We start from the raw sequence: 15,349 nt of genomic DNA on the forward strand, positions 1-15,349 counted from the left end.
TTCGTGTCAGTGCTGTGAAAAAATCCATTACAAGTCATAACCCCAAAGTAATTTTGGTTCAGGAAATCACAGTTTAGCTGACCGTGCGATAGGAGATGAGCAATGTGTCATAATTCAATTCAACTCACTCCGCTTTGCCCCGTTTATTCATCCATGTGCTGTCCTACCTTGGGTCTGAAATTGTTGGTGGGTCCGATGTGCTCGTGCTGGGCCCGGGGCGTGCCCCAAGGGTGGTGCTGCTTGTAGCACTCATTGCAATAGCTGAGCTTGCAGTCCAGGCAACTCTTCGTGGCGTCCAAGGGAGGCCGGACCTTACACAGGCCGCAGGGGATGCTGGCCGCCTTCTTGGCGGCGAGCTTGAATCTACGAGGGGAACGAAAGCAACGCTGAGGAGTCGACATCAGTGGTCCAAAAAAGCCAGTGGTATGAAATTGTCTGGGAAGTCAAGATGGCTGCCATGTACAATTCATTTCACGTTCCGTAACAAACCTCAAGTTTGCCAAACTCGAACTGTGGCAAGCAAAACAGCCTTCTATATCTAACGTTAAGTTTACGGCAACGAAAGAATTGGACAAAGTGATAGAGTTACCCTTCACGACAGAGCAAAGCCGATTATTGTGGTTAAAATGTCACCAGACGACTATATACCACGACAAGAATTTGAAGATCAGGGAAGTCTTAGCGCTGGCATAAAGTGTCCTAGGTATCTTAACAGATAATCGAAAAATGACCCTCGATGGACGATCCAGAGAGAGTTTCATCAGTATACGCACTCAAAGGCTGATGTAAAATGGTAGATTTGCCTCAAAGTTGATTGCGCCGTCGGCGTGACTGCCAGCCTTAGGACAACGATCAGCACCCGGAAGGCCAAGGAGACACGGCATAAGCTCGAGATTTCCCAGCATCCAAGGAGTAAAATGATTTGAAAGCAGCCTGGAAGTTCTCCAAGTCGGCGAATATCGCAAAAAGGGGCCTCTCGGGCACTTCACTCTTTTCTGAGCGAAGCCTTTTGAAAAGAAGGTTGACTTGCTCCACGTTTCGAACGGAAGACTCAAACTGTCGTCGGCTAAAACAAGCCAGAACGCTCGCCCAAACAGAATCTGACATGTAAACTTTAGTCCATCGTTTTGAGTTCCACGCCGTGAGCGTCATCAAATGAGAGACTCGGTTCAACCCAGAATGAAAGTCGATTTTCAATACGCAGGTTCCCAGCATGTAAGATCCATAATACACATCCAGGCACCTTAGATATAACCATGGAACTATAAAACGGACACTTCCCCCCGAATCAGCAGCTAATGGGAAACAGTCATGCATCATACTACAGCGCTTCCTGTGTGCCTGTCGAAAAATGGGCGCCTGTACCGAATTACTATTGGTAATTTGTAACAAAACTTACTTGATGTGCTTTGCTATCAAGCAAATTAATGAGTGGTGTTCGGCCCTTGAATGTTGATCAGTCAATATAATTAACCTTTAAAAATCTGCCGCTACGTGACTGGTATTAATAAAGCTTGTCGCAAACAGACTAAATGAATATTCGACTTGCCTAGTCCTATGCGACACATTCTTTTCCTAACGGTCCTTTTAAAACATGACTCATTTTTTAAACCTGGGAAGTAGTGCGCGACCACAAATGTACATGTACATTCAAGCGCTTTGGCTTGAATTAACACTGCACAATGTAAGTCCAAGAACAAAATTACAAAATAACTTTTGGTAAATTCATGGAACGAAACGAATCAGCCGCAATGGTTCCGACTTCATACATTATTTGGAGTAGGGTCAACTTGGATAAATCGTGCAGGGGGTATTATTTTGTAAAAATGGGCTCTTTGTGCTGGTTTCGTCTTTCCAGTAAGAATACCACGAACAGGTAAAACAAATAATTTGGTGTAGCGAAAATTTGATTATTGCGCCGACTGGCTTATGATAAGTGGAACTAACGATAAGGAAAGGAATCTTACAGTCGGGAGGATAAAAGTAAAGATTTTTAGATATCGTTTTTTACTTTTACCTGTCAACGATGACTTCTAGGGCAAAGTTTCGGTAGAGGCCGTTGAGTCCCTTCTCCCCCAAGTCCACGTTTTCCTGGCACGTCGGACAGAAGAAGGTGGTAGGATGGACTAAGCCGGCTGAGGTAGCCGACCTCCCTCGGGGCGAGGCCGTGGAGACAGAGCCGGGAAGCGACTCCCGCCGGCTGCTCCCAGCTCCAGCAGCAGCGTCTCTTGGGGGCGCCTTCATGGGGGTGTTCGCCGCCGTGAAGGGCATCCCGGTCACGGTGGCCCGCCGGCGGAAGGAGGAGCGCAGGCTTCCGGTGGTGAGGGGCCGGGTTGGCGTGGCGACCGGCAGCGAGGCCACGGAGGTGGTGGGGCTGGTGGCCGCGGTGCTCAGGCTCTCGTCCGAGCTGTGGTGAGCGGCGGCCGAGTCTTGATTGGCGGCCAGCGCCGTCACCTGGTCCTTGGCGCATCGGTGGCAGACGTTGTGCTGGCAAGGCAACGACAGCGGTGTGGTGAAGTAGTCCTTACAGATCGGACAAATTAGCTCGCGTTCCAGACTGGTCATCTCCATGGTGACAACAAAACCACTCCTAGGTAGAGGAAAATACCAAACAATAGCACATGCTGATAAAGCGCGAAATAAAAAGAAAATGGCGCCGAATATTTCAATTTCAAATCCTCGAGGAATCAAAGTCTAACCCGGCACTGAGTAACAGATATTTTGCCTTTCCTGAAATGGTACAGCCAGCCCAGGATCCCATTTAGACTCATTTAGACTCACTTTGAATCCTGCCACTCTGCGCGCTTCCTGAATAGAAACCCTTCCCGCTCGACTGTAATAGCGCGACATCCGTTCCACAATTCCCCTTATACTTCTGTCTCGAGAGCAACGTGAGACAGCATTTTCCCCGAAAGAACCGTCTGCGAGTATGAAAATATTACATCTAGTGAATCGATTGCAGCTTGCACTTTCAGAACATGACTGCAGGTTGACCCTTCTACTGCATGATCAAAACCACTTAGCTTCTTGTTACGAGCGCCTTGCATTATTTCGTGTCTTGAAAGAGGATACAAATTAATAGTCGGTCTCTTATCATGATGATTGTAGTAATGTGGTTATAGTAGAAGCGGTGACACCCAAGAATATTGAACCACAGAGGAGAAGATAAGGGATCAAGTGACATTAAAAATAAAGCTGGCGTCACCAAGAAGAAGCAGAGGTGAATGACGGGAACAATACCTGACCGATATAGGAAATGCACTGTACAAAGTTGGTCCAAAAAGTTGGGCTGAGCTACATTATCCAGATGTTGGTCATTTTTAGTAGAAATGCTTGTCATTTTTTTTTAAAACAATACCCCTAAGTTGGACACCTTGTGACCAGAAGTTGGGAAGTTGATATACACCGATTTAGGTCAAAAAACACCCAACACCCCACTCAAGATGACCGGACACTAATAGACAATTTGTGTTTCTTATCCATGCGTGCTATGAGTACAAATTTGTTGTGAGATCGATAATCACAATCCAGTTGGTACATTTCGAAACGTTTAACCTATGATATGTTTATTGAAATGTGTTTAGGAATGTGTTTAATCAGCAATTTCAATTTAAAAAAATGTTATCTGTATGGGAGATACAATCTTGAGTATATAATAATTCTGTGAATGAAAAAAAAACAAATTGATGACGGCACAAACCTATCATATTACACTCTAAAAAGGTGCTACGAGTTTAAACACATTTCTAAACACTATTCTTATACCCGCTTCTTTAACTTGGTTAGCTTCAACACATTTATTGTTACGCGTTCAGGAATGTGTTTGAATGCTAAGCAGATTTCAGAAAGCTAAACGTGTACCTTTGAAAAGCATTTAGCATTCAACTGCGTTACTTTAGTTATAGATACGTATGCTTGAAAAAAAAAGCCAAATCTGGTTGTTAACCAGATTTCGTTTTTGCTCATAATTAGTCGCAATTTTTCAAAAAAATACACTCTAAAAAAAGCGCTGAGAATTTAAACACAAAATAAAACCACTTTTTTGTACTCATGACATGTTTAACCGCGAAATGTTTCTTGTTACGCGTGTAGGAATGTGTTTAAATGCTAAGCAGAATTAAAAAAACTGAACATGTACCATGGAAAGCATTTAGCATTTAACCACATTCCTATATACATTTCAACAAACATGTCATGGGTTAAACGTGTGAAAAAGTGGGTATAAAAGTGTTGAAACATCTTTACAAGTCGTAGTTAAAGAGTAAATATAAGGAGTATATTCATGAAATATAGTTCGTTAAATTCCATTGAGGGAAAGAGTTTGTGTTCCATCAGTGACAAAGCCAGACCTTGCAACTTTCCAAGACGGCTGCGTATTATAATGTAGGCCTATCGGTTGCATGACCAAAGACATCTGTTTTGGTCACGGGGCGCCATTTTGCTACCTGGCAAGCAGCCTGTGATGTTATCGATCTAGAGTGAATGAGCGCCATTCATTCGCGGGTGACGGTCGGTGCATCAAAGACTTCATAGCGAATACGATGTCTTTACAGTTTTATACACAATAGTTGCATTATTAGAGGGAATACAGAAAGACAACATGTCCTCTCTGTGCTCTTATTCAGTGGCGTTTTCATGGCATATCGCAGTTTCAAAAGGACTGCAAAGCAACTGTGCTGCAAAGCAACTGGACTTACATCAGTGCAAATGCGCGGTGGCAGGTGATCAGGAAATCGCAATCGGCCTGGACCACACATTGTTTCGCGTAAGCGCCACCAATCTACAGTAACAACGGCAAAATGCACAAACATCTACGAGACCCGCAGTGGTCTCGATACGGATTTAAAACAGGCCAGTGTCAGCCAGTGGATTATGAAGGACCTTCCATGCATTGTCTTGATACAAATTAACAGAATATCGACCAGTTTCCCTTCGTCTTGACATGAAGCTCAGAGGGCTGACTAATTAGAATGTAGTCGTGACGAAAAGAAAAGATGGCGAATCTACAGGGGGTTAAGGGGGTCTCGATACCGGGTCACCAGTAGCACATCATAGCACAGGCCTTTAAACCCCCTCTTGTGACAGCTTACCCCTCCTTTGAATCTGTACACGTAGAGTCTGATGTTATCTTTCGAGTACAGTCTACCTACCTACAAGGCAGATTTCTTTTAAAGTCAATAATTCTGACTACACGGATGCATACGCAAATATTTTGACTGCCTGAAAGCAGACCTTATTTACTGCCTTAGCATTTTTGTTTCTGCAAGGTCAAAGCCATTCGCTCATAGCGGTGTAGAAAAACTGTTCTCCATTAAACATTCCTATGATGACATCCAAAGTTGGGGCTATATATATCTTAGTCTGTGCCTCGGGCGATCGCGAACTGTCGTGATCTATATCCCAGGGCACTGACATTATAAGATGTCCGCGGTGTAAAAACTGCAAGACGCGTGAGGCTCGCGGGAATCTGAACCTCTGATACAGGCACCGAGCGTCACGGTCACATCGGCTCGTTGCCAGCCGCTCAGTGACTCGCCGGCCGTAGGTATGTGCCACGCTCCGTGTCGCCTAATTGATCAAGACAAACGTACACGAGGAAGGAACGAAAATACGGATTATGTATCTGACTGCGGCCGGGGTCACGGCACACAGGTCCCTCGCTTGGTCCCCGTTATTGTAACGAGGGTGTGAAACTCGTTGATACCCATGACCGGAGTCAACACTCTCGACGGCATTAGAGTTGAGATGGAAAGAACGGCGCAAAAAAATTGTCGCTTGCCACATTTTCGTCGCCTGTTAAAATGGCCGCGCATGTCCACATGCATTATTGAAGCGCGAGATCTGCGCTGGGACCGAGTTTACCATAAATTATTCAGTTTTAAATCCACAAGCTCTTTGAGGGTGAAAGACCGAAGATTTGTAATTCAACGGTGCGTTCCAATGGCGCAGCTCCACGAGTATCGGGGCCTACATGCAGTCGGCTCGGAGTCGATATACCCAGAGTCTGGCCTTCTTGGAAATTCACAGAATGCGTGCTCAGGCTCGAGGCACAGTAGCATGCACTTAATTTCATCCGGATCAACGATTCAACGTGCATGCGAGGCCTTGTCGCAACGCCGAGTTCCAAATGCAACATGCGCACTTTCAGACTCCATTAGGCCTTGTTCGTGTGCGGGATATCATGTATACCATTGAGAGCACGATTGGTTTGGCATCCAGATTGCGTCTGCCGCATAGGCGGGCTAAAAAGGATATACACATCGGCACCACTTTCGTTTCACGTTGTTGATGACGTTTTGTTGTGTGGTAAACACGGCTAATAAAAATGAATGCAGTTTGTGTACTCCGCTTCCGCGTCGTTTCGATTCATTTTGACCGGCACAGGTTAGAAGTTATTCGTAATGACTAAATTTCTGGTCAGACATTTTGGGCGTAGCGAGGGTTGGGAAAGAGGAAAACAAGACAATTAAAACTGAAAAGGGACGAAAAAGAAAAGGTGGAAAGGAGAAGGCAATCGTTCAGTTCCATTAAAGTGTCTCTGAACCGGCCCTCCATCCCTCCACTGCTGATGGTATATAGGCCTATATAGTCTGCCGTACCTGATGGGCACTGTGGCACTCCAATCTTAGCGCCGTCTATGATTGTAACACATTCATTATGCTTACAGGTCACGAAGTCGTAAGCCACTAATTCCGTAATTTAAGCTTGCGAACATGAAAGGAACAGACGCATGCACACGTTGCCATGGTTTCACTTTCTGTTTGGTCTAAAGATCACACGTTTGCACAACCAACGCCTTTGGTAGAATCGAGTAGAACTGACGATTAATTATGCAGGACAAAATGCTCAAGCCAGACTCTGTTCTGAGAAATCTGGGGTGAATACAATAAGGGATTACAATGTACTTCTTTTCATCAAAATGTTGAGTAAATATATGAAAACCGGCGGTTTTACGAGAGAACGCGTTAGACTTACTCATATGAAAAATTCTCGTCGTCGAGACGAACGGAACAATGAACACAATGGTTACATAGCGGGAGGCTGAAGTGGGCACTGAATCGTCTAGGAAAGACTACATTATTTTGCCAGTTTCTGTTATTTTTGCGCACTTTGTGCTGCAAACACCCGCGCCAACCATAACAACGAGTTTTCTACGAACGCGCAAACTGAATACCACAGTCAACTTGAAACTGCAGGGAAGCTTAGTGTCGACCTGTTTCCTCATTCCAGGCGTGTGTGCAGCAGAGGTCTGGCAACCAACCGGTGGACCCACGCCGGCTCTCGCTAGCCGGTTCATTAGCTTCTTGAACTTCGACCAAGATTATCTGGCAGAGAGGCGGGAAGTCAGTAGCACGCGCAGCATGACGCTGAGTAAGAAGCAGCCATCTTGGCGCGAAACCGAGATGGAGTCCAGGCGCAAAGAAGACAACAGCCTAATAACGGCCGATAACCACTAAGCACGACGGAGGACGATAGTGAAATACAAAATTATTTTAACCTCTCAAACCTCTTTATGAAAACAAAAACCAAAGACTGCCAAGACCTCTAGCGCAATCGCGCTAGAGGTGACGCCACGTACTTGCGTATGCGTTGCAACAGAATCGTCGAAGTGTAACCATTCAAATGAACTTAATGCAGGAAGGCGATCATCAGGTTCTTTAGCCAAGAAGTTTTCCAAAAGTCCCTCAAAATACAGACCTGTATACATCCTACACTTCCAAGAAAACTGCGTTGGCTTAGTGGAACAAAAATGTGCTTGCATGCGCACTGCAAACGTGGCTGTAAGCCTATTCCCTAGTTTTAGTGAGGTAATGTATTTTGTTTTTAGAGATACCCGCGATGAGTGACATTAAACAGCTATCAGATATCTGTTTAATATCTGTCTATTCACGTAACATTCAGATTCTGCATGTTACGTGAATAGACAGAAAGGCAGACTGATTATGTACACGTCACTCGCACTGGAATGGATATTAAATACTGCCAAGCACCTTCAGAACGAACAATATTGAACTCGTTGGATTGAAGTTGTCACAATGAATCCGACTCCCAGACATTCACCGGTGCACAATGAAAAGAGGAAAAACACTGGAGCGCCAGACGTATTCTCAATAGAGATCGTTCTATGAATTCACCGAAGCAGCGTACGTGGGCTTACGCTTATTGAGGGGATCTGCCACTCACTTGGAATAATAATGATCAACTGAAAGGAAATGTGAATAGTCCAGCCGACGCGAGAAAGAGCGAGAAAAAGAGAGGGGTGAGTAAAGTTGACGTGCTGGCAAATGCCATCTGCTGATTCATAACTTAAACAGCTATTAATGTGAACATAAAGGGATTACCTGTTCAAAGAACTGAAATCGCGCCGTCGGCGAAATGCTCACCAACTTCACTTCACGGAATCCGTGAATCTTTCCTTGGCGTTTTGACGTGAAGTGACAAAACAAATGACATTCACAGAATTGCATCCGTTGTACAGCACACAGGAATAAGACAGGGCAGAATGTACATAGAATGGCAGTTGGCGATCAACGTTTGAGCATTATTAGCATGACTGTTTTCGCTGTCTCTGCAAAAGCCACCCAACTTAGCTCGTATCGACAGATTAATCGTCCAGAAATGATTATATCCACGGCACGCAGTTGTTATTAACCTTAATCCCACAGCCAAAACAAAGAAAATAGATTAAATAGCTTGGTTCATGTTTATGATAATTTTGTTTGCCTGCACAAATTTTAAACGCATGCAGGTGTAAGAACGCTGTGCGGACAAGCCTTATCCGAGTCACCATATCATTTTTTTCTGATTATTGATAGAAACCCACACAAATTTGTCCTCAAATTGAACTGAGAATTTGTAAAAGCATGCCATATTTTGTCCAATTTGTCCAACACATATGCATTATTGCGTCTCGTATTCATAAACGGCACAAATATGCATGTACATGCGGTCCTACGACTGCAATAATCACATTACAGTTAATCGAAACTGAGCACATGTTCAGATCGATCGTGAGATCATTTCACATTGGGTAGTCCCTTATCAGGTCCATGGCGGTAACCATGACAAAACGACCACATGATGATCACGCAGCGAATTTCGTTATATAAATGCAAGGCGTCTATTTATGAAAAAAACCCTGAAAACTCAGTCTGTAAACCTGGAGACCATATGCTTCCGTACATCTCTTACCTTCAGAAATGCGTAGAAAATTTGTCAAATCTTCACAGCCTCGGTGAAACAGAGGACTGGTCTATTCCTTTGTAGCGGATAATCATGATAAACCAACTCGAAGTGGCCATTCAATTCACGATTTCGTTCTCTCTTTGCGGTGAGTGCAGCGCGGGTTCACAATGAGTCTAGTCTACGCGGTGCATGTTTCTATTGAGAATGACACGTGTACATGAATGGAGGTGACGTTCAGGCACACGACGTCAGAGACGAGCAGAATGATGCAAGAACGAGTAACGTGTAGTTCATGCTAAATTAATGAGGTCGTTCAACGCTCCTTAATTAAATATTATGGTACACTCCCATTAAAAAAAAGAAACAACGCTGAATTGTGTGAAAAAAGGTTGCGAACTGTTAAACACCTCTCTATCTTGTGTGGAATAAAAGAAAAGGGAGGCAATAACAGAGTCGTGCTAGTTTTGACACGATATGTACGTACAAAAGACTTGTTTTAATGAGGTAGCTGCTGTTATGTGTTTGCTTAATGACGGCATCCCACGCTGTTAAGCAAAGACTTCCGATGTGAAAGCTACTGTATGTAATCAGCTCGGATGTGATTCAAAATAGCCTGCGCCAATTTAAGATTTCCTCCCCGAGGAGCTTGAATAAGGCTTTGCTAAAAGTCTTTATACTTGAATTTTTTACATGAACAGAATTTCTGGCGAATGAATTGTAAAGGGGTAAGACTTTTCCTGTTTTGGACATCTAGCTCCGGGCATACAGATTACGGTATTCAATATGTATATAAAATGAAACACGATAGTGTATTCCTTTTGGGAGTGTTTGCTTGAGACATGCCTAGGCGAAACTGATGAAACGCCTGGCTTTAATTAAAACCAATTTGTCAAACAGCGGGGATGACAGAATTAAAATTCCGAATCACACCTGGGTACAGTACGGACTGACTTTTAAACCTATGTTATTCTATTTCAAAAGAACGGAAAAGGAATTTAGGGTAAAAATAACTTAAAGTTTAACAGAATGAAAGACTTTGACAAGCAGTCGCTCTCCGGCGACACGTAGGTAATATCTCATTTATATAAGTGAGTTTAACATCACTATGATTCGTGCGTCTCCAGTGTCAGTGGGAGGGGAGGAATTTCCACTCAGTGGAGAAGAGAATGTTAATAGGCAGACCCTTTAACGGCAAGCGCTAACCATGGAACCCGAAAAAAGGGGAATAGCGTATCATTGATTTCCGGGTTTGCTAATCGTTGTCTGGGAGCTACATCCGATGCGTCAATTTTAGATTGAGGAAAGCGATTTGGGTGTGGAGATGAAAGGAAACTGAGCCGGCCCGGGGAGGACATGGGTGGATAAAGACACGAACTGAGCCATGCAGGCCTGGACAATGACGCAAGGAGGGAGTTGAACGGGGTCGTCTTGGAGGGAATATACATGTAGAAAAAAAAAATCGGTTTTCTCTACAATAATGTCATGTGTATTATAAGTGGCATCAGGCCAGACAAACAAAAATCATGATAATTTATTCTGTTTTTTCTGCTCCGTGGACATTGTACCGTTTAAACACCTGGCACAGGGAAACAAAAATAACAGGTTGCGTGTAAACACTATAGACCTAGACATCGCCATACATGTTGTGGCATGGAGTGCTGAGAACACACAGCGTGTAGACACAACACGAGTGCACTTTAAAGCTTGTACAATGGGCTCTCTGAAGGGTTTGCTTGGCCCCACAAGATTAGTGGGTAGTAGAAAAATAGTCTAGTTGCAGAAGGAAAAGTATTCACTCGGTATATATTTACAAAGAATTGAAGCGAAATGGGCCGAGCGTACATATCTTAATTGTCATAGAACAGCGAGTTCAGGTGTTCAGTCGCTCAAAATAATGTCAGAATAGCGGCAGTACTTTCGCTGAGACATACTCAAAATCAATTTAGAGGGAACGTTGAAATAACTTGTACCGTGTGGCAAAGTTACTTTGTCTTCGCCGTAATGAAGAAACACCATAATTGCACCCACTGTGCCATAGGTCAAAGAAAAGCGCATTCTCTTTGCAATATAACCGATTTCAAATACAGGATTTTACCTTTTTTCTTTCAACTCAAAAGGATTATCAGAATGCCTAAAATTAATGAATGGAGCCGAGCTATAAAACTCTAGGAAATCGTACTTTTGAAATGCCATGAACCTTGATTAACAAAGCTTCAGTGGACCATCTCCCACGCTAGCCGTAAGGTTCTATTTATGCACCAGTTTCTGAAAGCCCCGTACATTCGGCAAAGCCAAAGTCAACTTAAATTTGGCCTCTATGAACTGCATGCATGTCTACGTTATCGGAGTATCGGAGCATCCACATGTCCATGTTTGTTCTTCATTGATGCATTAATACAGAAGCCATGCTCGATTGAAAAAAAAGATACCCCTTTTCAATTGCAGACGCTTTTGTCTTGGTTGTTGATGTTACTGGGGTCAACGTCCAAGGCTGTCAACAGTTTGGAAATAAATTGACGAACATAGTTTGGTGGTCGTGATCTGTTACGTTCGCGGCTGTAGGTTATATCATTTTCTTTTAAATGAAATCGCAAAAATGTGTGTGATTCATACGTGGGTGATTACATCGAAATGTATACTCTACGTGCACTGATATTTTCAAGTTTGTTAAAATGATAGAGCCACTGCCACTTTAATGTCAGACTGTACAAAGTCATAATCTTTTCTGTCCACTACAATTTGCTTTTGTGCACTGAACAATCTAACGAAAAACATTTGTAATAAAAATACACAGTTAAATTGGTTTTTCCGGCGTTGTGTTGACAGTAACTGTGGGAACCCTTTACATGTATAGCAGGCACAATATACCAATGTTCCTGTGATTAATCGATGACTTAAATAAATAAAACTAATCTCAGTAACTGCGTGCCCAAACATGTCAACAAAAACAATTTTGGAAAACAGTGCGTTGGCTCACAGTTTTGAAGCATGCTACTTGCAGGCAACTTTAAAATTGTATATCTAACAGCAAACTTTGACTTCATACAAATTGGACCAAAGCACGGTGTACTTTGATGCTTCAGGTCACAACAGAATTGATACATGTACTTGGTTCAACTCGTGTTTTTCCCTTTTCGGTTTGCACGAGTGCCAATTTTCAAGTGCACCGATACAAGACGAAAAGACCTTCACTGGCTCCCAAAATTCCCGGTCTATAGTTCATTACCGATGCATGCCTTCACACATGATTGCAGAGCTAGATACAAGTAGGCCTAAACAAGTTGATTTTGATGACTCATGTGCTGAGAATTATGCCCAAAATGGCCGGAAAGGGCAAAACTTTAACTTGCAAAAATGGCTGTAAACGTTGCTTCCCGGATGCAAGGATAGGGGCGTGGTCAGTTGTAGGAAATAGAAGGACAACCACAGTCTCAAGACATGTTTGCTTATTTTTTTTTTCATTTAGCAAAATGCAGAAGTATAATACAGGCATCCTTCACACTGGCTTTATTATATTCAGAAATGTGATTTCATCTCCATGGCACGTTGAAGTTATGTAAAGGTATACCTTACGGGGAATATACCAGTATCTGTCCAAGGAGATTGCCCGAAAAATTGGCTGTTAAAATTTCACCCAAGTAAGGGTTAAAACTGCAACTGTACCGCAAATTAGGTTGTGTCTACCCGGGTAAAATCAATTGTAGATGGCCATTTCATGTAACCCCCCTTAACCCCATGCCCCGAAAGGCCAAAAGAGGTTGCTTGAAACAATTTCAACATTGTTTGCCCTCTCCCATAATTTGGTTCTGGATCCGCTGGGTGGTACAAAGCACATAATAATAAGTCTAACCATTTTATTAGCCTCACTGTCTCTCTGATCCTAAATTTGTTTTCGATATTACACACGTTTGTTTTTATAGAGCACGTCTGGTTTCAAATCACTACCAGCATAAGTTCTTTATCTGGCACTTCTATTGGTTTTATTACGCTGTTAGAAACTGAAATTCTGGAACGCGGTTAGAATTGAAAGCAAGAGAAAATAAAATAAAGCAAATATTAAAATATGTATCTGTACAAATGGACCGGTTAATAAGTTGGTTTTATTAGTAAGTGAAAGCATTAAACCAAAGGTATACACCTGAGGTTTATTTACATTGAAAAGAAGAATGAAACGTCTTGCCAAGATAATTAACGATGGAGCTCGCTAGGGCTGCCTTTGTTTGATAGGCATGAACAAGCTTTTGTAGTATGCCACTTCGACTATTTACACTGTGTGGCAAATTCGGAGTGTTATGTAATTGGGCAGATTTAATCACATTGATCCGCTGGTTGGCGGGCAGTACGATGAATCATTATACACGCAGTGGTTTATGTTAGAGATCAAACAGTCGGCTCATTACTGGAGTAACCTCTTTCTAAATTTAACAAATTCTGAGGTGCTGTAGATACCTGAAGAGTCAATTTGGGGTGGGATGGTGGTATCCAAGGGGTGGGGGTAGGGACAGAGCTCCCCAACTCCAGTTCCCATTCAGTTGTCTGCGATGCACGGGAAAAATTACACACCGTCTCTTTTTTTATTCGTTCTTATGAAACGATCCAATTACAGGAGAATGAAGGTACGTTACTGTGCAAGACTGCATTCATTTGGGCTGGCCGATTTGGCTTACTTGTGCAATAGCATTAGTACTGATTTGGAAAAGAATGTAACGTCACAGCTGAGCTGCTATTTGGTGTTTTCGAATGTACGGAATGAGTACATTGCATTAAGTCCACTGAATCCGCGAAGGTCAAGAGGGGACTGTTGACAACATTTTCTTGAAGTACCTATGTACCGGTTTAATATTGTCGTTTAGTCACCTTTCCACTTAACAGAGGGTACTCGTATAATAATACCTGATGGATAATTACAGCAATTCTGACGTCCCCCTGAAATAATGAAACACGTAGGCCTACCTTAAACTGATGACGGTTGTGAAATCGACACACAGAGCACCAACTTCCCGAATGTTGCCTGTTTTTCGCTTTCAGCTCAGAAAAGATGGCCTTCTCTCATACCATAAAATATTTTCCAGTGGTTCCTCGCATGAGACAGGGTTGGACTTGTCTTTGACTGTAGAGTTGCACACGTGTCTTGAAAAAAGCGAACGGACAAAGTCACTCCAGATCCAGATTACGCTGAAACTGCAGTACTCGAGCAGCCCGGCACACAGTGCTAGCGCGGCGTCCCCACGCTGTTGTTTGAACCGCCTGGCTTTTTGACTGAGTTCACGGCGTCTCCGGATCGTTTCTACCCGGTCGATTACTCACGCAGGCCAAGGGGGATCCGTACTTTGTTCCCCGGTCTGTTAGTAATCACATACAAGGTCGATGTTGTTCGGTTTCATTGTTTGCCGTAAATGCGTCATTTTGTAAGCAGTAAATCACCTCTTCTCAGTTCTGTGTTCTGCGGTTTAGGCGTGGATAGCGTACTTCATGGTGTGGTTTTAGCCGAAACAGGGAAAATGAAAAATGTAATAGTTGGGATCGGTGGAGAGAAACGTAAACGTTTTATTCAATGGCCCCCAGCGCTTTGAATTTGTAATCGATTTCGATTCCGACAATCGGTTCTGCACAGCTGTCTGGTTGGATTCCCAGCTATAAGTACAACAAAAGAACTCCCCAAATGCAAATTAGTAATCAATGCAACTACGCGTGAGAAAAAAATTACACCTGTCTGCAGGCGTGTTTATTAACAAACTGTTGGTTTTGTATGTAAAAATGCCCATTGTACAGAAATGGACCACACAGGGGACTCATGTAAGAGTCAAGGATGATTCGGGGGCGTCAAAAGAACTATTGTCGCCCGAATAAGCCTTTTGAAAATACATACATCATTGGTGTAAATCCACTTTTTATAAAACCGACAAGTTCGACTGTGGGAACTGCAGGCTTCCCACGTTTTTTGTGTACATTAGCTCCATTTTCTTTTACAAGTGTACTATGTTGTAGAGTTTCTTGGTTTGCTGTTCAAGTATGCGATTTTTGTATATTTTTACGATGGAAAAAATCACACTGAGCATAAAAGGACTTCATGCGAGAAGCAACATTAACAAATCGATGTTGAGAAATGATTAACATAAGTGACTTTTGAAGCACACTATACATTTTATTACATGGCGATGGG

General features: G+C 43.0%; 1 protein-coding gene and 1 long non-coding RNA gene across 4 annotated transcripts in view; one reads left to right on the forward strand and one right to left on the reverse strand.

Annotated features, from left to right (window-relative positions):
* Positions 1-15,349, reverse strand: part of LOC110986578 (E3 ubiquitin-protein ligase Trim36-like) — a 32,777-nt gene that overhangs the window by 7,028 nt on the left and 10,400 nt on the right. The window contains exons 1-3 of one of the 3 annotated variants that reach the window (XM_022248547.2): positions 14,140-14,714; positions 2,018-2,590; positions 168-363 (exon numbers count right to left, since the gene is read on the reverse strand). In XM_022248547.2, coding sequence (XP_022104239.2) covers positions 168-363; positions 2,018-2,571 — 750 coding nt within the window. In that variant the 5' untranslated portion in view covers positions 2,572-2,590; positions 14,140-14,714. Of the gene's footprint in view, positions 1-167; positions 364-2,017; positions 2,591-9,192; positions 9,417-14,139; positions 14,715-15,349 lie in introns of those variants that run through there. The other 2 variants (XM_022248546.2, XM_087147150.1) reach the window with 2 other exon arrangements.
* The window catches only part of LOC147796456 (uncharacterized), a 29,568-nt gene continuing 21,275 nt past the window's right edge, over positions 7,057-15,349 (forward strand). The window contains exon 1 of the long non-coding RNA XR_015427964.1: positions 7,057-8,260. This is a non-coding gene — a long non-coding RNA (uncharacterized LOC147796456). The remainder of the gene's footprint in view (positions 8,261-15,349) is intronic.

This window comes from Acanthaster planci, linkage group LG16 (genome assembly GCF_054643075.1).
Source record: "Acanthaster planci isolate LZ-2023a linkage group LG16, COTS_SCS, whole genome shotgun sequence".
Classification (NCBI taxonomy): Eukaryota; Metazoa; Echinodermata; class Asteroidea; order Valvatida; family Acanthasteridae; genus Acanthaster; species Acanthaster planci.